General features: G+C 38.8%; 1 protein-coding gene across 1 annotated transcript in view; it reads right to left on the reverse strand.

The window, feature by feature from the left end:
- Window positions 1–23613, reverse strand: part of NEO1 (neogenin 1) — a 246440-nt gene extending 222827 nt beyond the window's left edge. The window contains 1 exon segment of the mRNA XM_036842776.1: window positions 23152–23613. Coding sequence (XP_036698671.1) covers window positions 23152–23281 — 130 coding nt within the window. The 5' untranslated portion in view covers window positions 23282–23613.
- Window positions 23614–24487: the final 874 nt, after the last annotated feature.

Below are 24487 nucleotides of genomic sequence, written 5' to 3' on the forward strand. Positions count from 1 at the left end.
GAGCTACATCTTAAATCAGAGAAAGTCACTGAGCTATAGAGCAGAATTTCATTCACACAAGCTTCCTTGTACTTACTTGTTTATGTGTTCTTCTCTGTGAAACAGGCCTTTATACTGCCAAAATTGAGGAGGGTGGAGAACATAACTAGTTTAATTTGTGTTTAAAAAACGCAGCCAATTAAAATGTAGTTATGACAGCCTGAAAATGTGGCTCAAAAATTGCTATGTTATTATAAGATACCACCTATCCTACAGAATTTTCCTCTTAATCATAGATGTTTTGGAACTTTTTCTGATAACTCAGGTCTTTCCCAGATAGTGCCTCACCTCCTCCTCAGGGAAAGAGGGAACTAGGACCTAAGAAAACACAGTCACCTTATAAACCAAAACATGATCCTTCTAAATCCTAGGAGATAAACAGCAATGACTTGGGAAGAGAAGAAGAAAGGAAAAGTTAAGGAGATGAACAAAGCAGTGGCAAAATAAAAGTAAGAGAAGTCAGGCTTGCTTCTGAAAGAAAAAATCAGGTATCAAAAGGAAGAAACAGCTTCAGTATTTGAAGAGGTTGGGGGGTGGGGGGAAGTGTTGAGATCAGGAAGAATCAGAAACACAAAATTGGACAGAATGAAGTTACTTACCCTTTGCACAGTACAAGATCTCAGGCCTTCTCCAACTGCCATAGCCCTCAAGAGGCCCCCTTATGTTTATTGTCAGTACCTTCTATTTATCCATCGACCAGTACTTACTGAAAATCCACTATGTACGTGGCACTGTTCTAGACATTGGGAAAATAGTAATGAGCATTCATCTTGCACAAAGAACAAGATATATGCTATTGTTATTTAACTTTTTCAGGTCCTTTAACCCTCAATCAGACTATAAACCTTTTGAAGGCAATATATTTCAACTAGATTACAAACACCTTGAGAGTAAGGTAAATATTATGTACTAAATGTCATTATCTTCATAGCTTCTTATATCTAGATATGCCACAGGATCTATTCATACCCCCGTGTTGCTACCGATAAAAAGGAAAATATTCATCATGACTATCTGCAGGTGAAGTTATGCCATCACAAACCAAAAGCAGCCAAAAGGGAGACCAGAACTGTACCTAAGTTCCCGGTTCTCTGTACTTCTGATAAATTCACTGGAATCAATATTTCACCATTTCCCTCCCAGATTTCTACACTCTCTTTCCACACTCAACTACTCCCCAAACAGTGAAAATATGAGAAATCCATTTTATACGTGGCGAACTTTTTGCTAAATTTAGTAATAAAGGAAAGTCAGAGAGAAAATAAGCTACAAGAGAAAGTGTCATAGTGCCAGTCACAGCTCAAGTAATGGTGGATCTAATCAAGTGGACCAGAGAGAAAGGAAAGGGTGACGCAGATGGTCCTGAAGGTCCCCTTCCAGTGGAAAAAAATTCATGAGTTCTCATATATGCACACATATGTGGACAAAATAATTTTACAATAGGACTGAATTCCTTATTTGGTGACAAGGCATCATATGACACAAAAGAATCCATCAACCAGCCTGGTCTCCACATGGACAGTTTACACTGAGCAACACCCTTCCATCGTCTCCATCAAGTAGACAATAATCACCAACATGTACTTCCAGATGTAGAGTTCTCCCAACTCAAATCTGTTCCCACTTCTAGAACAGCAACTGAAAATACATATCTTCCTAATGATGGGTCATGAGCATTTTTTTCATTTTATAAAGTTGGCACATATAAAGGTGTACCACTTACTTGGCATTTAATCATATACCACTTTGAGACATATTGATTCTTACGCTGTCTCATGTTACATCAGAAAAGTTCCTTAAGGGCAAAAGCTGTCTACGTCTTCTGCAACTCTGTACCTGCCATATCACAGTATCCAGAAAATATAGGCACCAGAAACAAAATGAAACAAAAAAAAAAACACCACCACCAACCCGCCCAACACAGACACACACACAGACACACACAGACACACACAGACACACACACACACACACACACTACTAGATAAATGGCTGACTTTCTATTTAACTTGGGATTCCTGGAAGGGTGCAATTGCATATTATATTCACTTATCTCTCTGTATGGTCTACAATATAATTAGCTACGTCAGAGGAACATAAATAGCTACTACTGAATCTAAGCCTCACATTTTTCATCCACAAAAGCAGAAAGATAAATTAAATAATTCCTCCTATACTCTGATTTTGAAATAGTCTTTCATTCAAAAATAAAATATTTCTGGAGACATAATATATGCCAGATACTGAGGCCCTGAGGATACAGAGATAAAAGTTTAGGCCACTGAGGATACAGAGATAAAAGTTTAGGCCACTACCTAGAGGGGCATGGTCTAGTGATCATAATTTGAATTCCTCCATCTGGCCTCTGCACCCTGCGTGACACCTTGGTCACACTCTGCCCAGGTCACCAGATGACAGCATTTCATATGTTTGCAAAGCAATCCATGTAAGCAGTGAGGAGGAGGAGGAGGCTGGGGATGTCTATGGCTATGGATAAGACTGACAGAAAGGGGACAGCTACTAGGGAGGGGTGTGAAGACAGACACAGAGAAAAGGGTTACTCCCCACCCATAAAGAGCCATATGCCTATATGGAAACATAGGGAAATAATTCTATCTGCCTGGAACTGTTCATTATCTCTATCATCTAAACAAGATGAGGGTTTCCCTCACACACTGAAAACCCATTTTATTACACTGAATACTGCAGTCACTTCTGACAGCTTCCAATGGACCACAGAAATAAGACAAAAGAAAAACAAACTAACAAGCAAGAGAGCTTCATTTTGGTCATTAATTTATCTACTTTCTAGGCTTTTCTCCTCCTTACCTTACCCATGAGCTTAGAGTAACAAAATGCCCAAACCAAGGGATAGGTTAGAAGGGGAGAAACAAGGAGACTGCCTAATCTTGAGACAAATAAACTACATAATTAGCCTCTGAATAAGGGGGAATTGGTTATAAAAGTCCCCACTTTTAGACACAACAGGTTTTTAGAGATGGATGTCTCAAAAGTGAATTGCCCTGAGGTGAAATTCTGATTGCATTTACAATGTATCTTAACTATGCCTGAGCTGTTACCTTTATCTGTTCAGACACCGATTGAGTCCTCAAATGAGCAAAATCTGCTGTGTAAATCAGCTACTTAATTAAAGAGAAAAGTTTAGTAGGCTGCAGGGAGAGATTTGTTGAAATGGTGTATTAAACACCGTTACAGGAAGAGGCTTCCTTCACTTATTAATTCTATCATTAATCTACAAAATTTAAGTCAGTCAAGAGTAGTTGCTGTTTATGCATTTTTCAATTAAAGATAGTAGTTTAGGGTAAATATTTACTGAGAACCTACCATCTCCAAGGTGCTCAGCTCATGAGCCCCTAGCAGATGAGGGGAGAAAAGGCATAGAAAACAATGTTATCCCCACAGAATTTAAATTCATGGTAAATCTAGTACAGTATATTCTCATATTAGTACTTTTTAAAGTATTGACAATCCTAACTCTGGTCTACTTGCTCACCAACTCTCCTGAGAACTGTTTCTTGCTTTTCAAACCTCTACATGCACAGCAGAAGACCCCACTTCCTTATTAAGAATATTCACCTATTCTACGCTCCTTCCCTCCAGTTAAAGAGTAGCCTTATCTCTCCTCCTCTCTGATCTACTGTAAATCTTTCTACTTGTGCTCAGAACCAACCCCATATTCTCCCAACCTTCTCAGGAAACTTATATTATTATTTCGTTTTCCTTGTATATTCAAACTACCCCTCTCACATAGCCTTCCACTGCCTTTTAAACATGCTCGAGTCTTGCCCATTAAACACACACACACACACACACACCATTCTTATTAGACTCAACCACTGCATTCAGTCATCCTCAATCACAGCTAAATTTCTGGAACTTTTCACAGTCTTCATTTTCTCCCTTCCCACTTGTCCCTCAACCTGCTTCCAAATTCCACTTAAAGCTCTTAGTAAGGTCATGGGTGACTCATGCGTAGCTAAATGCAAAACACATTTTTCACTTCTCACCATACTTAATCTACCAGCAAGTCTGATACTCCCTTCTTGACTTCTACGATACAACCCTCTCCTGGTTTTCCTCCTATTTCTCCACTCCCTTCTCTGTCCTGTAACAGCCCATCCTCTCTACTCAACCATACACTCTAAGCAGATGACTCACAAACCTACAGCCCACGTCTTTCACTACACTTCAGACTGTAACAAACTGCCCCCTGGGTAAGGCATATCAAAATTCATTATATCCAAAATTAAGCTCATGCTCTTCTTGTCCCCCATAAACTTATTTCTTTCCCCTCAAAAAATAACATCAACCATCCTGCTATACAAATCCTAAAGAACCTTAGCAATCATCTTGGACACGTTTCTCACTGCAAAATCCAATCCATCACCAAATTCTATTTTATCACCTAAATGACTTCCCATTCCATAAACTTTTCTGCACCTCCATCATTCTAATCCAAGAAATCATTGCACACTGCCCAGACTACCGAAGAGCCTATGAGGCAACACTAGCACTACCACCACACACGTATACACACTGTGGTTTTTTTTTCTTGCATGTAATATAATGGCTATTTAAATACCCTCTACTGGAATTTCAAATTCTTTAAAGTTAGGCAATGCACAAATCATTTGTTTATATAGATACATATATATATATATATATACATACATACATATATATATACACACATACATATACATATATATATGTATATTCTTTCCCTATCTCATTCCCACTAAAATGAACTTTATCAAAACAGGGTTTAAGTTTGAATCATCCTCAACACCCCAGCACAGAGCCTGGCATACAGCATGTACTCAATAAGGGTTTACTGAATGAATGCGTCTGAAATTCACAGTTTTGGAGAAAGAATTTTTTAAAGTTTATATACATAAGACTTTCAGTTTAACTTTTCATTTATGTTCCTGCTTCCAAAAGTTGAAGCAGTTAACAAAGCAAAACTAAAACTTTTAAAAATGTATTATAACTTTGAATCTTCCAGATATTACATTAATACAGTCCAAATTCTAATAAATTTCACATTTGAAAAATCATTTAAAGCCATTAGATATGATTATTCCCATGGAAAAAACAAAATAAAAGACTTTCAGCGAAATGGCAATTCTTTTCAATATTCCAAATGTTCGTAGCTATAAAAAGACATTTCCTAAATATAAGTGAAATAGCAACTACCTTATCATATGAACTATATTCCCTTGGAGAGGAAGTTCATTCTAAAACACTACTTCTTTTAAATTCAGAAGCAATATTCTGGGGTTTTTTTCAGTCAACATTTAGAAAATATTTCTCAAGCTTTGTGAGTAAGAAATCTCACAGATGCTTCTTAAAATGCAGATTCCAAGGCCTCTGGAGCACAGATTTATCTCAGTATATGTATAATGATGCTCTGAAAAATACTGACTATACTTCAGGAATCACTTAGGCATGCTGCCATTGGCTAAAGCAACCAGCCCCTATCAAGATCTCAACTAATCTTAAAAGATACTATAAACCATTGATTTGGGGGAGGAGGTGGGGGGAGGGGAACCTTACTTCTGTTTTCTTCTACCTCTTCCATAATTCATTTTCATCACGAAATTATCTTGTGTTATGGTACACAACAAATATTGATTAAATATTTCTTCAATTGAAACTGAGTTGAACCGCATTCATATGTCATATTTACAGCTTGCAGAATTATACTTCATTTGTTTAATGTAATTAAAGGTATTAATACTTCACAATTACCTCACAAAGCACACCACTGCTTCCAGATGTTCTAACAACTGAACAAGTGTGAAAGCCACTGCATTAAAAACTGAAAACCTGGCAGCAAGTGTACTTCGTCATATCAAGTTTATAACATTACATAAATAACGTATTTAACCTAAGATGAACATATGAGGAAAATCAACTTATATCATAACAAAACATTAGTCAGGAAGATTCAATTTAAACAGCTTTTCCTAAATTGTACTATTCTTGTTGGATATAAAGTGAAGACAGCCAACATTCCTTATAGTGTATTTTATGTCTATAACAGAAATAATGTTGTCCTTCCTGAAACAGCATAATGAAGCTAGCTATTTTCTTTTCCAATCCACCCTGTGGCCTCAGCTACCTGCTTTCCTATTTCCTTCTACTACACCTAATCATTCAAACCACTTCCAAAGAATGATTTTCAGACTGGCAAATTCTAGATTTAAGACTGAAGCAAATTCCTAATTCTTCTTCCCGTAAGTAAAAGGTTGCATAATGAATATATAACACTTCTACTTTTCTGTTTCATGTCCTACCTACCTTACTGAACTCTGAATTCCTTATTAAAAAGAAGTCATGCCATCCTACTTTCCATATATGTGTTACATATGAATAAATGCAATAATACATGTAACATAAACCCTTATTATTTGATATAATCACCTGGTCAGAGAATACACTGAAATTTACTATATATGGAAAAAAATGAGTAACACAGCCAAAATTATAAATAAGATTTTAACTGGAATATTTTCTACATACATTAAGAACTATTATCAATACTTTGTACCCATTTATATTTAACAATGGGTAAAAAAAATCAAAATTTTAAGAACACTCCTGCTGTCATTCTCCCGAGGAAAAGTCTTTCAGCCTCAGAGAAATGTATCTCTGCCTCAAGGATAGGTATATAAGATTGAGAGACTTGCTGAAGTCTATAATCCCAAAACCTAACAGTCCTGAAAATATACTCAACATTCACAAAAATGTCTGTGGAATAAAAAATACCCCATTCCATAAGAGTTCGTATCAGGCAAGAGTTAATTAGCCTATTAGAGTCCTTCAGAAATTGCATTATTATAATCTATATGTACATAAAAGTAAAAAGAAAATAATAAAACTATTCTTTTTTAATTGGGTCAGACACCAAACTAAACCAACTGAAAAAGAGAAAACACACACAGTGTAGATTATCAGTTCAAGATGGCAAAACTGAGCTCATAAATGTAATCAATGCCTACCCAACACTCCACCCCCAATATCCGCTGAAATAATCAAAGGAATAGATTAAAAGAAAAACCCAGGGGAAAAATCTGTAGCCCACTGAAAATCACAGAAGACTGCCAACCATATGTGGGCCTGGGGTGCCTCCAAGAAAAAAGCCTGGCAAAGCACCTGGCAGAGCATTCACATTGCAGATCATGTGTGAAGTAAAGTTTTGAGACAAGGGGCAGAAAGAGAAGAGGCTGCTACTGCTAGTTCCACAGCCAATTGCCAGCATTTAAATTGTGAATTTTTTAATTCCAGCACTGAAAACAAACACTGTAGCAGTAAACCTATTTCACAGCAGTATGACTATACCTTGCACCCCTACTCCCTACAAACCAATGATCTAGCAACACAAAATTACTGCAAGTCTAAAATTTTCTCCTTTCATCTAGACCTGAAACATTAGAACACAAACCCACGTAAGTTTAAAAGAGTCCATCTCAACCAGCAATACTCTGCACACACAGACACCATCCCATCATCACAAGTACCCATCAACAGACACTTTAAAAGACCCAGGAGCTAAAGGAGTGATTGTTCTATCAACTGAAGCAAAATTTTTCACCTGGAAAATTTACGAGAGAAAACTTTAAAGTACTAGAATTCCCAACTACAGAAATCTCAACTGTAGAAATCCTAAAAAAACTTAAGAGAATACCATGCACATGAAAAGAGAATAATCTGAAATCAGGACAGACTGCTTTCAGCCACAAAACAACTGAATAATTTTTCAAAGAAATACAACAGGGGCAATAAATGCAGATTGCACATGACAAAAAACCAGACAAGCGTGAAAATTTCTAACAGAACATAAATAAGAGAAAAGACAAAAGGGGCATTGCAAGAGTTCAGCTTCCAGGAATGACGGAGTAGGCAGTTCGGACCAACTCTTCCACTAAGGAGAAATAAAGAAACTAGACAAAATACAAAAGATCTGTGTGAGGGCAATCAAGGTCATGAGGAATTAAGGGACCAAGATCTAGAAAATGAGAAAATCAAAATAAATAAACCTGGTATTTGGAGCTGTTTTTTTTAACCTAGAGGTATCTGTGGATTCTAAAGGCCACTACTGCTGAAGAGGCTGAGAAGATGAACATAGCTCTTGACAGATGTAAGCCCTGAGGGGACAAAAATTGGAGTGAGGGCCTGCCAAGGAGGAGGATAAACCTCTTAAACTGTGGATTAGGACTTCAAAGGGCTACATACAAGAAATAAAAGTAAACCCAAAATATTTCAGCTCATAAGGTCTGAAGCCTGATTTTAAATCATCTCAATCCCTGAATGGACTAAAGTGACCTGAGATTATTAGTGACTTCATATAACCACATTCCAGAAGAGAAGCAAAGGTAAATCCTTTCTGAGAGAAGATAGTAGCATTCAGATTATGTCTATAATTTTTCATAAACAATCCCTGGCACTCAATCACAAATAAACAAGCACATAAAAACACAAGATAACCCCAAAACCAGGAGAAATAACAAATATAAAAGCAAACCTTCATGGTAACACATATGACAGGATGGGTTAAGGAATAAAGATACAGTATGGAAAATTTCAGCAGAGACCTAGAAACTATAAAAGAAAACAAAACAGACATTCTAGATCTGAAAAATACAATAAATGAAATTAAGAAATCAATAAATGGAGTGCTGCCTCTGGTTAGAATGCAGAAAGTCATAAGAGACTGTCACTCTTACCTCAACAACCAAAACAACACAGATAAACTACAAAAACCATAGTTTTTCTGAACCCATCAGAATGAAGAGGATTCAAAGAAGCCTTAAGCCTAAACTCCAATGGGGAAGAAAAAATATTTGAAGAGATAATGGTCAAGAACTTTCCAAAAATGATGAAAGTAATCATTCCACAGATACAAGAAACTCAGCAAGAATGATAAATACAAAGAAAATCACAACGAGGCTCATCACAGGCATATTTCTGAGAATCATAGATAGCGAGTAAATCTTAAAAGTGTCCAAAGGGGGAAAGAGGGAGGGAAGCACATTCCCCACAAGAGAGTAAAAATAAGACTTATGGCTGATTTCTCATCAGAAATGGAGTTCAGTGGACAATGGAATGACATTCTTAAAGGGCTGAAAGAAAAAAACTGTCATCTAGAATTCTACATCCAGCAGCCCCCACCAACAATATCAAAATTGAAGATGAAATAAAGATGTTTTCAGACAGACAAAAGCTGAGTGAATTCATCTCCAGCAGACCTAACTAAATACTGAAGGATATTCTCCAGGCGGAAGGAAATGACCCCAGATAGAAGCTCAGAGATGCAGAAAGAAATGAAGAGCAACTGATAAATAAAAGCAACATGGGTAAATCTAAATCAATAATGGCTTATAAAATAATAATGTCATGTGGCTATCAAATATAAACAGAACTAAAATACATAACAATAATAACAAAAATTAGAAGAAAAGGACAAATAGAATTAAGGTGTTCAAAAGGTCTTGTATCATCCAATAAATGGTAAAAGTAATAAGTCAAAGATACATTTAACACATTTTTGACCAGAGACGTATTATGGCCACAGGCGTTAGTGTCTGCAAAACTTCCCCAGTCGATAATGTGTTAAGAACCACTAAATGAACAGTAAAAGAATATATAACTGGTAAACTAAAAGAGAGGGAAAAACTGCATAACTGAAGATAACCAAGCCATCAAGAAAAAAAGAGAAAGGGGACCACAGAACAGGCAAAGCAGTGAGAAGTAAATAATAAAAATGGAAGATTTAAAGCCATTAGCCATTACATTATATGTAAATAGACTAAGAGCTCTAGAAAAAAAGGCAAAAATTGTCAGTCTAAATAAAGAAGAAAACCTAAGAGGATGCTACATACACAACATAAATATAAGACTATAAAAACGGCTGAAAATTAAAGGGTGAAAACTCCTAAACACTAAGCCAAACAGCTGATATAGCTATATCAAAATCAGAAAAAGTAGACTTTAATCACCAGAAAGATAGCAATTCTAAATCCGTATGCATCTAATAATATAGCCTCAAAATATATAAAGCAAAAATTGACACACCAAAAAAGGGGGAAATAAAGTGTCATAGAGAAAAGAGACAGAGAAAATACACTTATGTGGAATTCCAGAAAGAGAAAACAGAGTATGGGTAGTAAAGTAATAGAAGAAAATTTCCTACCCTAAAATAGACTCGTGTGTTCAGAACAACAACAAAACTCACTAATAAGAGAAATCATATCATACACACATTTAAAGTTAAATGAATTCAACCATACATGAGAGAATATGAAATAATTTAAATAGAACCATTCTACCTGCCATTCAGTATAAGCATGCAATATGAGATATGAACTTGTTGTTCTCCTAGTTGAGCTCAGCTCCAGTGTGCCTCTCTTAGTATGTGCATCTCATCACACTTCAGTTCTAGAGTTAAAAAAAAAATGATTTTGAACAATACAAATGCAAGTCTTCGTCTTTATTTAGTAGTCAACAAAAGAAATAACTTATTCCAAGACTAAGAAGAAAAGTTATCTAAGCCCAACTTACTGAGATGAAATATCAGCCTCCAATGTAAAGTCTTCCTAAGGTGTTTAAATGGGAAAATGATAATCTGCAGTTTTCACATTACTGGCTGAATTTAAACCTAATGCCTAACCAAAAATGCAACTCCACTGTACCATTCTTTAAAAAGAAAAAAAAAACAATGAATAAACTTCCATCTAATCATATCCTGATGAAATTTCTAAATCTCAAAGTCCACGCACACACAAAATTCTACAAATATACAGACTTTTTTAAAAAGATGAGGGTATGAGGGTACCTAGTAGACATTAATACTATGTACAGCACTAAATTTGGAGGGCGGGGGGGCTGTCCAGTGAGTTCTAAAAGAAAAAGGAAACTTATATCAAGGTCAAATTATTATGCGTATGCAGAGGCAAATCTTAAAACAATTTTGAACAAAGTGGAACTACATACCAAGTTAGTACCATAATATTACCTGATATTTCTTACCCACGAACATTAATGACTGATAAATAAGGCTGATTCTGAAACTGCAAAATCTCTACCTAAATACACCTACTCTGAAGAAGGAAGTGCACACTTCCACAAAATTTTTTTAAAATAAGGATTTCTTCATGAAGTAGCAAAAGTTAATTCCTCAGTACTTCCTAATACACATCATCCTGAAGCTTATTTCTGCCGCTCTGAATAAAATCCAGAGAAATCAATGTTTCGTAAAAGATACCCACAAAGCCTAACAGGAAATAAATGACGTTTTAGGAAGCAAATATGTAATGATAAGGTTAACTTTCAGGCATTAAGAATTGGAACAAGCACTACCTCCAGCTTCCCTTCTAGCATCACAATCTTTAAAAGATTACCTGGCCTATGATTTCATCATCTAATAATCATCCCTCTGTTTCATAACAAAAGATAAACTTCAGAATAACAAAAGTGAGCCTTTTCAAGAAATAGTTTACTGATAAGAACATTTTTGTTGCCTCTGCCTTTACTCTGCCTCAACTCATACTGCTCTTCATTTAACTCTCCTTGCCAGAAAATCCTGCCCATCTAAAAAGCCTACTCATGCCTTCAAAACCAGCTCAAGTCCACATCCTCGAAGAAACTTATGAACCAAATACTCCAAACTAAACAAATCCTTATCCTTCCCCACATAAGCTTACTCATTGAACAATCTAATTATACACAGCCATCAGATAATATAAACCAAATTATATAAGTTTTATCTAATTTTCATGTATTTTTAGCCTCTCCATCCAGTTTATAGAAATAATAAAAACAACAACAGTTTACATTTAATGAGTGATTAAGATATACCAGGCTCTGTTCTAAGCACAGACACATATTAACTCATTGTGTACCTCAGTTCAGAGTGATAAATTATTACATATGTTATTTATAGTAAAGAATTGGGGGCACTTCCTGGTGGTCCAACGGATAATACTCCGCGCTCCCTATGCAGGGGGCCCGGGTTCGAACCCTGGTGCAGGAACTATATCCCACATGCCGCAACTAAGAGTTCACATGCTGCAACTAAAGGATCCTGCATGCCGCAACGAAGACCCGGCACGGCCAAATAAATAAATAAATAAATGTTTTAAAATAAATACGTATCTTACAATTCTTTAAAAAAAAAAAAATTGTTCAGAATTGCCTTTTAAGCTTCCCCTCTCCCTGCCTAGCACTCTAACCCAGGGCCACACCATGCATGTAGAAAGGAAAAGAACAAACATTATGTTAGCACTATCCCATTTATTCACACAGATGTTTCTGAATAAGATATCCAGGGGCAAAATGAACTTTTATCATTTTACATAGCTCTAATTCTAGGTACTTATCTTGTTCTGCAGACAGAGTAATATTTCCTTCCTTTGGACACCCAGTGATGGGTGTATATTCAAGTCTTTGCCCTAGGTTTTTCTTCTTCCTTCCTCAGTGAAATGATCTAGTCTCATGGCTTGAACTATCACCTCTATCAGATAATTCCTGAACCTATATTTCTAGCCAGAGGTCTAGAGAGACCTCTCATCTGAGCCCCAATTCTGTAATACCTTTACAGAGATGATCTGCTGACATCTCAGGCTCAGGGTATCCAAAAATGGAAATCACATCCTGCCCCTTAAACTTGTCTTTCCTGCTACATCCTTAATCCATTTTCCACTTCAAACCACCTCAATATCTTGAGTCAAACTGGCATGCAAGTGTTTGATTAACTGAACTTACTCTAAACTAAAATTGCTCTGTCTTAAAAGAGGTAGTAGCATCGGTTTCAATTCCTATTTTTCACTCAAATCAATGAGCTTTTTTTCCTTCAAAATAGAACAGTTTGAAAGTTTATGAATCCATATCAAGCAAACATGAGCAGTGGTTAGCAGAAGTCAGGTAAGCAGACTGACTTGACTACTCTATGCACTTCTCATTACCTGAAAAACCACAAGTAGCCATGGGAGTTTTGACAGTTATAAGTTTTAAATTGTTCCTATTCTTAATTATATTGTTTAATTTACATTTATAAATGAATCATTAATTCAAGACAGGATAAAGGAATATGAACAAAAGACAAATAGACAATTCTCAAAAATAATATAAACCATTAATAAAAATCTGAAAGACGCTCAATTCCATTAATAATTTTAAAATATAAAATTTAAAGAGATATACATTTTCATCTATCAGATTGGCAGAGACTATGAGGTCTGAAAATAACTAGTATGTTGGCAACGGTGTGGGGAAACAGCACTCTCTCATTTGCTGTTGATAGAGAAAAATCAGCTTTTTGGAGAACAACTTGGAAATAACTAGCAAAAAATTTAACACACATGCTCTTTTACCCTACAATTCCACATTTACAAACTTATTCTATACTATACTTGAACATGTGCACAAAGACATTTTGTAAAAGTGGGTTCACTGCATATGTTTGCAATAAAAAATTTGGGAGCATCAAAAGGAATTGGTTAAATAAATTATGATACATCTATAAAATACCACGTGGCTATCAAAACAACTGTGATAAACTTGTATGTACTCACATGGGAAGATGTCCTAAAACACACTGGAAAACAGTATGCATAGCACTACGTCACTGTTTAGTTTTGTTATACATGTATATATTATATATTTTAAATATTTAATTGTATATATAAAACAGAAAGTCCATAGCTATTAAAAGTGATTATCACTGGGGAGAGGGCTGGAATGTATGATCTCACTTTTTATTTTACATGCTGCTTGAAAAATTTTAAATATTTTTTATTTTCTTAAAATCAAACCAACAATTAATTTTACCCCCAAATTTAAAGTTGACATACACATTTTAGCCATCAGGGTTAAAAATGCTGCTAATAGAGAAATTCTATGGCTTTGAGGGGTAGGGATTAGCAGAGAAGGAACCCTGCCCTGGCACCTCACCTCTTTTCCTATTCATATTTCCTTTTCTCCCACCTTAAGTGTCAGCCTGGACTCATACTAATTTGAGGTGAGATGGGACTCCAGAGATTTCTGAGGGAAGATATTTCTTCCCAGAGGGCAACTGTATCTATAGGAGGAGGGGCAAAAGAAATGGCCAGGGGCAGGAAATACCCATTGGCAGTGATGGAGAGGAAAAGAAACTTTCCTCAACCTGGCTGAGACAACCATTTCTGTTTAAGGAAGATCTTTGTGTTCTTATGTTTATTTTAAATCTTCTTCCTTACAAAGGTGACTAATTGCTGTTGTTAGGGGGCATTTCAAGACAGTCTTTCTACCACTTCTGATCAACTATGGACTCAGAAATAAGACAATACAGTTTGTTAGAACTACATATGAATTAAAGATAAATAGGCTCTAAATAAAGACTTTTGGGACTCTGAGAAACGTATTTACTTTAATGTACAGACTTTGAAAATTATTTCTCTTATTCCCTAGTCTTCAGTTACGTTCTGGAGGTGAGGGTGCATGATGGTTGAGTTCTATGTAGGTGGGGTGCTATTAATAAAGGGGTTATCGCCATAGGAAGTGTACATACAATCTGCTGGACACACAACACTGTGTAAATTTAAAACTACTAATAACCCAACTTCAAACCAAAAGCTTTCAACTATTAACCAAAAAGATCCTCAAATTTTAGTTTTTACGTTAAAAGTCATGCTATGAATAAAAATTATAAATAAAACTTATAATTTGTTATTCTATTCCCTGAATTTGTATATGATAACGCTATCATCTTAACTAGACCCTACATATAAAGATATATCCTGGTAAATTTTTTTTTTACTCATTTACTTTGCACCTGAAAAACAAATGTTCTGTATTCAGTTTCCATGTGGTATCACTTTAAAAATTCACTCTGCTCAGGACTCCTCAGTAAATTTTACTGGCTATTACTGACCAGTAATAAGTCCTGAAAACTGTACGATCAATCTCCGGATTTCCTGAAGACATGGAAGTAGCTGCACCCCCAGATGGCTCCATTATTAGCATTCTCGTATATTCAAACATTCCAGTAATCATTTCACATAGAGGAAATGAAAAATAACTCCCTCTGAGAGTTCTAGTCTACTGACCTGTTAAAACTAAGTTGGGACTACTCTAAAGACATAGAACCAAAATTATGAGAAAAGTAGTACTATTACTTGATTAATAGTAACACAATGATTCCAGAATTTGTTTCTCCACCTACAGCAGTAATTACACTTTCTCTCTCCAAATTAAGTTATTATCTCTGCCATTAGACCAAGGATAGAAAACATGTCCAATTCATCTTAGTATCTCCACAGTGCATGGCTTTGTGCATAATTATACCTCAAAGATAACATATTTGCAACTAGTCAAAATTACCTAAATTTCTAGTTTTGGCTACACAAGAACTATCTGACTACAAAATTAAATGTGAACATTCTTGCCATAAAACAAATTAAAAGGAGGTTATTTCTTAATGCCATCCGCAGCAACATGGATGGACCTAGAGATTATCATATTAAGTGAAGTAAGTCAGAAAGACAAAAACAAATAACATATAATATCACTTATATGTGGAATCTAAAATATGACACAAATGAACCTATTTACAAAACAGAAACAGACTCACAGACATAGAAAACAAACTATGGTTACTAAAGGGGAAAGGGGATGGGAAGGGATAAATTAGGAGTTTGGGATTAGCAGATACAAACTACTATACATAAAATAGATAAACAACAAGGTCCTACTATATAGCACAGGGTATCCTATAATAAACCATAACGGAAAAGAACATGAAAAAGAATATATATGTATAACTAAACCACTTTGCTGTACACCAAAAATTAACACAACCTTGTAAATCAACTATTCTTCAATAACAAATTTTTAACAGGAGGTTATTTCTCATGGTTCTTTTTAATAGGAAAAGCAAAGACGCAATCTGAAATTCAGACTGCCCAACTGCTAACTCCTTAACAAGAAGAACTCAAGTACTGATTTTAGTAAAATAGGACATATAAAACCACTCACTCCCTCTCTCTCTCCTTTCTTTACATAAGGAAGTCGAAGGCAGAATCAAAATATCAGCTAGATCAGTAACCTTGCCAGTTTACTTTACATCCATTGTAAGCCTGAGAGTAAGTATCTAATATTTCAAGTAGTACTGCAACTTAAAATATCTCACAATTGCTTAACACTGAAGCTTATTTCTTGAAATCAGCCCTAAAACTATTTTTACACATATAAAATAAAATCATACACGATCATTTACAGGCAACTTAAAAGATTTTCCCAATCATATCCGACTTCACACTAGAAAAAAAAAAAGATGCATAGTAACTTGGGCTTTAGAGAATGACAAAAGGTAATTCTTGAATCAAAGAACAGAAATGATCAGTGTTCAAACACAAAACTTAACAGAAGTCATTTAGCTGAGATGTATCTACCACTCAATTTTATAGACTTCAGAGTTACAGAAACTTGGAGATAGAAGGGACCTTTGAGATTTCCTATTATTAATTAATTCCTTCAGTTAACAGATGAAACGGAGAAGCTATGGGACCTGCATTTTAAAATAATGGCCTTAAGGTCACAATTAAAGATGAAAATATCTTGAAGAAATTGTAAAAGTACTGGTCAATGAATGGTATTACTCAATGGTATCATTACTCTTCTAAAATAAATGGAACCCTGACTCCCACATACACACACAAATTATCTTTTCACCAACAATCCTATACAAGGGAATCCAAAATACGGAAGGAAAGACTACATGTGGGAAGATGTTCATTAAAACATTCTTTATTAGAGCAAAATACTGAAAACAACGTCAACATCCATAAAAGGAGAATAATTGTTAGCAGCAGTATGCAGTATAATAAAGAGTACAGGCTTTCGACCTGTAAAGGACTGGATTTGAATGCTGACTTTTCCACATGAGAGCTGTGAGGCCTATGACAAGTCACTTAATATTTGACACTCAGTTACCTCAACTGTAGAATGGGGAGATATTACCATCTTCCTCACAAGGATGTATAAAGGATTAAATGCATGTAATAGAGAGTGGTACAGTGCCTACAGCTCAGTGAGTATTCAATAAATACTACTTTTATTGGCCACTATTAATATTATATTCATTCACTGGAATAGTATACAGACATTTTAAATAATGATTATAGGAAAATCTGTATTCAGTGGCATGGAAAGATCTCCAATGCATTGTTAAGTGAAAAACAAGTTGAAAAACAATAAGTAGTATGATCCTGCTTATGTGTAAAAAATAAAACTATACACACATATGTAAATACAGAAGGAAAAGTATTAACAGTGGTTATTTATGGGTTAAAAAAGGAATTTGTTGGTGGAAGTTTTACTTTATGTACTTTCTTTTTACTTCAAACAAACATGTATTTAAGTATTTAAAAATAACTTTTTTTAATTGATGATTTAAAGATAGTGCGGCAACAAAGAAAAATGGAATAATGCACATATAAGGTTGTACATACACCATGATTACAACATAAAAATGATATGCCATATAGACAGTCACTAGAAAGAAATATACCAAAATTATACCAGCGGGTCTAAATGAAATTTTTTGTCTGTTTCCAAAATTTTTAGTCAAAAAACTCCTTTGATTCTAAACAAATCCAAAACTGGGGTTATATTTTAATATCATCTTTCACTGGCTTGTGTCCCATGACAAAGTCAATTTTTAAAAATCATAAACACAAGACTTTTCCTCACCTCATTAGCTCTCTGGGTCAATAATATCTTACCTATAGTCATTTCCACTGACTGTTCTCTTATTGTTGATGCAATTTTACCTAGAAGCCAAAATGCCTACCAATGGCATGGTAAATACCTCCCAACCACACAAAAGTCAGTAATAAAATGAAGGGCTTGGCAAGAAAGACTATGAAATAGATAAACAGAGCTTCCACATAATGAGATTAATGTTACCCCTATATTTTATATTAGCATAGAGAAAACTCGTAAAGAAGAAACCAACAATGATCAATTGCTGGAAAAAAAACTACACTTTCAAAAAATTTAATAGAATTATACTATATTTTTAAGTTCACAAAAAAACATTAAAACCATTCTATACAGACACTGTACTTTACAGTTTATAAGCAATTTTACATTTCATTCTTCTGACAACTCAGTTAGGTAAGCAAGGTATTATTCTTGCCTGCCTATAGCCCCCAACAGATATATGGAAATGTGTAGAACCATGAGTCACATCCAAATCCTCTGCCTCCATATCCTAAGTCTTTTTTCACCATTCTACATATTAACTTTCATATGGTTTACTAAAAGCGGTCACGTTTCTTATCTCCTTTGAACATTCATCCTGAAAATCTATGAACTCCTTTATACTTCATCCTGTTAGGCAGGCAAAGCAGGGCATCAGTCTCTGTTTACAGATCAATTAGTATGATCACTGATCCTTCCAAAGATGACAAAACTAATAAATATTAAAATTGCAGCATATCCAGAAGACGATGACCAAACTCACAAAAGGTCAAAAACTAAGTAAGATGAAGAGTGGCTGAAGGAATTAGGATGATTAATTTAGAAAGGAGAGAGCAACACACACACACACACACACACACACACACACACAAATTTTGTCCTCAGACATGTGAAGGACCATCATATAAAGGAATCAGATTTGTGCTGTAAGGCCCGGGAGTTAAAAGAAATTCAATATTCATTCAATAAACAATTAATGGGGATCTACTCTGTGCTAGATGCTTGTTCTACACCACGTAAGAAAAGTCCGAATCCTCAAGAGGGTCAGACTAGTAGAGGAGACAAGAAATAAGTAACACAAGTTGAAAAGGACTCAGAAAGCTATGGGCACACAGAGAATGATGACTCCAACTCTCTTTGGGGGAGGGGGCTAGGAGAAAAAAATGCACTGAACAGATGAGTAGGTGGGAAGTGGCATTAACAGGAAGAAAGGGACTTCTCTGGTGGCGCAGTGGTTAAGAATCCGTCTGCCAATGCAGGGGACACAAGTTCAAACCCTGGTCCGGGAAGATCCCACATGCCACAGAGCAACTAAGCCCGTGTGCCACAACTACTGAAGCCTGCACGCCTAGAGCCCATGCTCCACAACGAGAGAAGCCACTGCAATGAGAAGCCCGTGCACTGCAACAAAGATGAGCCCCCGCTGGCCGCAACTAGAGAAGGTCCAAGCGCAGCAACAAAGACCCAATGCAGCCAAAAATAAATAAATTTATTAAAAAAACAAACAAAAAAAAAAACAGGAAGAAAGAACAGCATGTGCAAAGGCCTGGAGACCTGAAGCTCTGCAGTTAACCTGGAGTGGTGGAGCACCAGGTACACATTAGAAGTGCCAAGAGATGAGGCTTTAAGCTGGGAGTGTGGGAGGCCTGTAGTAAGGAACACAAAAGGCCTCACAATCTTCATGCCAAGAAGTTCAGACTCCAACACTCAAGCTATAGAACACTAATTACGAGTTTATAAGTAGCAGAATGGCATGCTCAGAAAAATATATAAGAAAGTTCATTCTAGCAGGAGGACAGACTTCTAGAGGCTAACAGCGGAGATAAAGAGTTTAATTACAGAGCCACTACTGTTACTCTAGGTGGAGTGATGATGATTCGAGAAATATCTAGGAGGTAAAAAAAAAATCAAGCAGAACTACTGGCTATGGGAAAGAGGGAAGGAGGAGAGTCCAGGATGACTTCTAGATCTCAACTTGGTTGAGTGATGAACAGTGATGTCCAAGGTGGGTAACAAAGGAAGACAAGTCCATGCAATCATTCAAACAATGTGAGAGTCCTGGACCAGAAATTGGTTTGTTATTGTCTGGAGAGAGGGGATGAGGGAAGAGGTACAAAGATGAGTTTACCTTTGGTCCTGTGTAATGCAAGGTACCTCTTCAGTGAAGCTACAGAGTGACACGTGAAGCAGAGTGGACTAGGAGAGTCATTAGCTGACAGTAGCAACTGAACACAAGTAAAGTATACAGAATGAGATCAACCTTAGATACCAATATTTGATGAGAAGATGAAAGAAAAACCTGAAAACAAATGAAGAATTGATCAGAGGAGTATGAGATGAATCAGGAGATAGGGTGACGCCAAAAAAAGGCAGGAGAAGATTAAAAAATTCAAGAAGGTGGGGAGGGTGAAAATTAAAGTTAAATGTACTACATAAAGCAAAGTTTACTAAAAGAAGTTATTCAAAACAGGAATAGACTACCTTGTGAGGTAATGAATCACATCATCAAGTTAATGATTCAGGCAGACAGAGTCACCTATGCCGGATGTTGACAAGAGGATTCTTACCTTAAATGAGAAGTATAGCTACATGACCTCTATAGTACACCTCTGAAGTCTAGGTCAAGGCTAGCCTCAGCATCATTAGGACATCAAATGTTCTTTTGCAATCTGATCAGAGAATTGGATATTTGATTATTCTAAGAAAAGTTTTAAAAAACAATTTCTACATATTTCATGTAACGCAAAAGCAACCAATACTGGATTAAAACTTTTCACTATTTCTGCTCCTGGGATACAAAAAATTGATGCTGAAATGGTAGAAATAGCTGATCTAGTCTACTTCAAACTGATTTCAAATAAGTTCTCACATTGCCTGCCTAACATTCTCCATTCTGGCATCCCAATCCCACCTGAGCACCATTCCTTAACCTGTTCACTCTGATTAGAGAAGACCTGCAATGCACGGGTGGTTTTGTCATGTCATCTTTCCCTAGGTCCCTGCATATCTTTTCAGTAATCTGCCCCTCCTTGCTTCCTAAAGCCAGACTGTGTGCCTAATCATTTCCAACCCTCTGCCACTTCTGACCATTTTCTATCACCAGTCCTTCTCTTTCCTCCACCTCCTCATGTCTACCCAATGTTGGAAAAACACCCCATTTATCCTGTTGTCCCACATCCTATTGTTCTCCTTTTACTACCAAATATCTCCATAGCCTACCACCTATTCACTGTAATCCCCTACAGAAAGGTATCTCAGCTACCCCTCTACAGAAATTAAAAAATTAAACCAGTTACGAATGACATCTGATTTATTGAAACAGCTTGTTCCATTGCTGCTTACTCCCTTCTCAATCCCCTTGATGTCTCTGCAGCTTGCGAAAGAACTGACCAACCCTTCCTTGCTGCAGTTATTCCTTTCCCTTTTGCAGTGAGGCAGAATGGTTTGTGGAAAGCACTCTGCACAGGATCAGAAGATCCGTGCCCTAGACCCAACCATACCACTAATTAGCTGTGACTCTCCTCACCTCCACTCCTACTCAGATCTCACTTCTGAGACACCCTGACACCCAGTCTAGGTTAGGTCCCTGCAGTATACGCTTTCTCAAAACCTACTCTTCTCCTCAGTAGTGCTTATCACAACAACTTAATTACTATATAATTAGTGGCTAAATGGCTATCTTTCCTACCCACACGCCAGACGGCAAACTCCATGAAGGCAAAGTGCACATTTCAGCCATGCTTTACACCTCTCATCAGCACAAAATAAAATTAATTAAATAAGAATTAATGTTGAGACAGATGTTATGACTTCCTAAGAGACTTATTATTTTTATTAATCTATAATTACTAGCACTTACTTACAAAATTATTGACAAAACTTTAAGCAGTAACACATACATAATAGGATGAACTACATATAAAATTTTACATGTAAAATTAAATAAGAGTCTTCCAAGATAGTTACATTTTTCTTGCCTATCCACAAGAATAGAAAGGGTTGGATCAGTTACCTACATTTCAGGACCAACATGTGTACTCTAGGCTGAATGTGCAAGTGCAAGTGTGATACTAAAACACTATTGTTTATGTGGCTGTTTTGATAATACCCATTGGTACTTCAGGGTTAAAGCATTTAACACTGGCAAAAGCCGTGTGCTACATATACTCTGTAAGTATCAAAAGAAAGCTTTTATCAGCCAAATTACATTGCAGTGTGATTTTAAATATAAACCAGTGAAAAACAAGTAATGGTTTAGTGAGTAGAAGCTGCTACTGTGCCTGACAAGATGACTTTCAAATACAGAAATTTCAGATCTCATGCAAGTAGGTGAAAGTTGTCAAGTTTTATGATACACCACCTTGGTCAAACAATTTAAACAGATTACATGCTAATTTGTCCTTCATTTGCTGAGTGTGTCCCGCTCCTCAATTACACTGTAAGGTCCTTACAGGCAGGTTTGGAGTTTTGTTAATTGGTCCCCTTAAATAAATAGGAATGCAGGTGACTTCAATAATCTATGATATAGAAAACCTGAAAATGGCTTTTGCGGCTAAATATACTTAAATATTCCCATTTGAAAACAACGTACAAGTACTTAAAATCCGATGCTTAGACAATTCCCTAGGTTAAGAGCGGTTAACAGGCTGTATAGTTGTTAATTCCCAGGAAAGAACAAGCATTTTCATAACGGAAACACTAACAGATAGAATCACTTGGAGCTGTTCTCCAAGGCGCCCTCATCGTTAAGTCAACACCACTGGTTATGAGGGGACAATCGTGTCCCTCGGACACCCTCTCTCTTCCACAGCCTCGGGGCTACAAATCCTGCACGAGGAGTCCCTCGAGATCAACCAGCGCTTCCCTGAGACTTCAGCTGGGAAATCCCTGGCCAGGGAATGCGGAGTTCAAGCCCCCCTCCCGCTTCCTTTCCTGAAAATTAATGAATTGGCCGTACGATTGTTTATTTAATGAGGTGTGTAGTGGCCTCTACTGGTGCTTGTGTGAGCACAAGAATGTCCCACTCTTACAAGTGGGATGAGCCTGGGGGAGGGGAGGGAGGCGAGGGGTGAACCTGCCTCCGGGTACAAAGCGCAGAACTGTAGCCCGGAGCCCCCGATGCGCCCCCACGGCCGCCCCTCCCCCGGCAGCGCCCCCGCCTGCCCACTTCACTCTCTACCCTGCGCGACCCCCTTTCTCCTCGGCAACCCGAGACGAGGCAGAGAAGTTCCTACACGTTTCCTCCTGGATCCTAAACAAAAACACCGCAGCGGCCGCTGCCGGTGCCGGTGCCGCGCCCCCGCCCCCACCCCGCGCCTCCCGGGCCCGCACCCCGCGGCCGCCGCTTACCTGGGAACTGCGGCGGGGAGCCGCTCCTGGCGGCCGCGGCGCCCGACGCCCGGCGCTCGAGCAGCAGCAGGCAGCAGAGCCAGAAGGAGGAGGTGCTGAGGAGTCGCCGGGCTCTCCGCTCCGCCGCCATCTCTTCCCCGCGAGCGGCGGCGGCGGCAGCGCGGCGGAGCCCTCGCCTCCTTCCCTCCCGCGCGCCTCAGCCGGTCCCTCGCTGCAGGCTAGGCTCCCGCGGCCGCCGCCGCCGCCGCTGCTCCAGCCCGGCCCGGCCCGGCCCGCGCGGCCCCTCTCGCGGGAGGGGAGACTCGGGGGCGCCTCCCTCCTGCAGCGGGGAGGAGAGAGGAGGAGAGCGGAGAGCGGGGAGTCACTACATTCCGGGGCGGGGAGGTGGGTCCTTCTCCAGGTTCCAGGCGCCGCCACCCACCGCCGACTCCGGCTCCACACAGCAGCGCAAGGGGGGCGGAGACCACGGGCGGCAGGGGTGGGGGGCGGGGACCCGGAGCGCGCACCCCCGCGCACGCGCAGGCGCGCGCCTCCCTCGCCCACACCCCCTCGGCTCCGCGCGCGGCCCGCCCCCGCTCCAATCCCGGCTGCCGCCTCGCGGGCCGCGGCGGCGGGCATGCTCCCCTCCCCCTTCTCCCCGGAGCCGGGGACAGGCGCGGGGAGCGCGCGTCGAGCGCTGCTGCTGGCGTCAGGGAAACCCCGGAGAAGCGGATCCTCCTCCTCCTCCTCCTCCTCCTGGCCTCCTCGCACCGAGGAGAAATTCCCCTCGCCTCACCTCTCCAGACGCCTCTGGCTACGGAGACCTGAGGGCGAGAGGCGCTCCGAGCCCGGGCTTGTCCGGGAGGCCGGAGCAGGCGCGCACCTCTTTCAGCCTGGGCCCAGGGCCCCTATATAGGGCCTCAGAGGAAGCCGAATGGCCTCCGGGAGGAAACCTGGGTGCGCAGAGGGTCGGCGTGGGGACTTACGTGCCAGCCAAAAACAATAGCGATCCCTCCCGGCTCTTGCTGGGACCTGGCACGGCTCCCGTGGGAGGGGGCCCGCCGCCCCGCCGCTGACCTCCCGCTTCCCGGCCGGGCCGCCCTCGCCGCGAGCTTACCCAGGACAGTGCCGGGTCCGCCCGGACCGCTGGATCCGCCCCCCCACCCGCGGCTCTCCGCTCGGGTCCAGGGAACCAGGGCGCAGACAAAGGTGCCGGGTGTCCATTCCACCAGCCAGTGCGGGGATCTAAGCCGAGCCCCATGACTCCCCAGGGCTGATCCTCGGGCTGTAACTGAGACCTTTTACCTCTACTTTTGCGGGCCACCTCGCATTTTCGTACCTGGAAATAACGTCTCTT

Source organism: Balaenoptera musculus, chromosome 2, assembly GCF_009873245.2.
Source record: "Balaenoptera musculus isolate JJ_BM4_2016_0621 chromosome 2, mBalMus1.pri.v3, whole genome shotgun sequence".
NCBI lineage: Eukaryota > Metazoa > Chordata > Mammalia > Artiodactyla > Balaenopteridae > Balaenoptera > Balaenoptera musculus.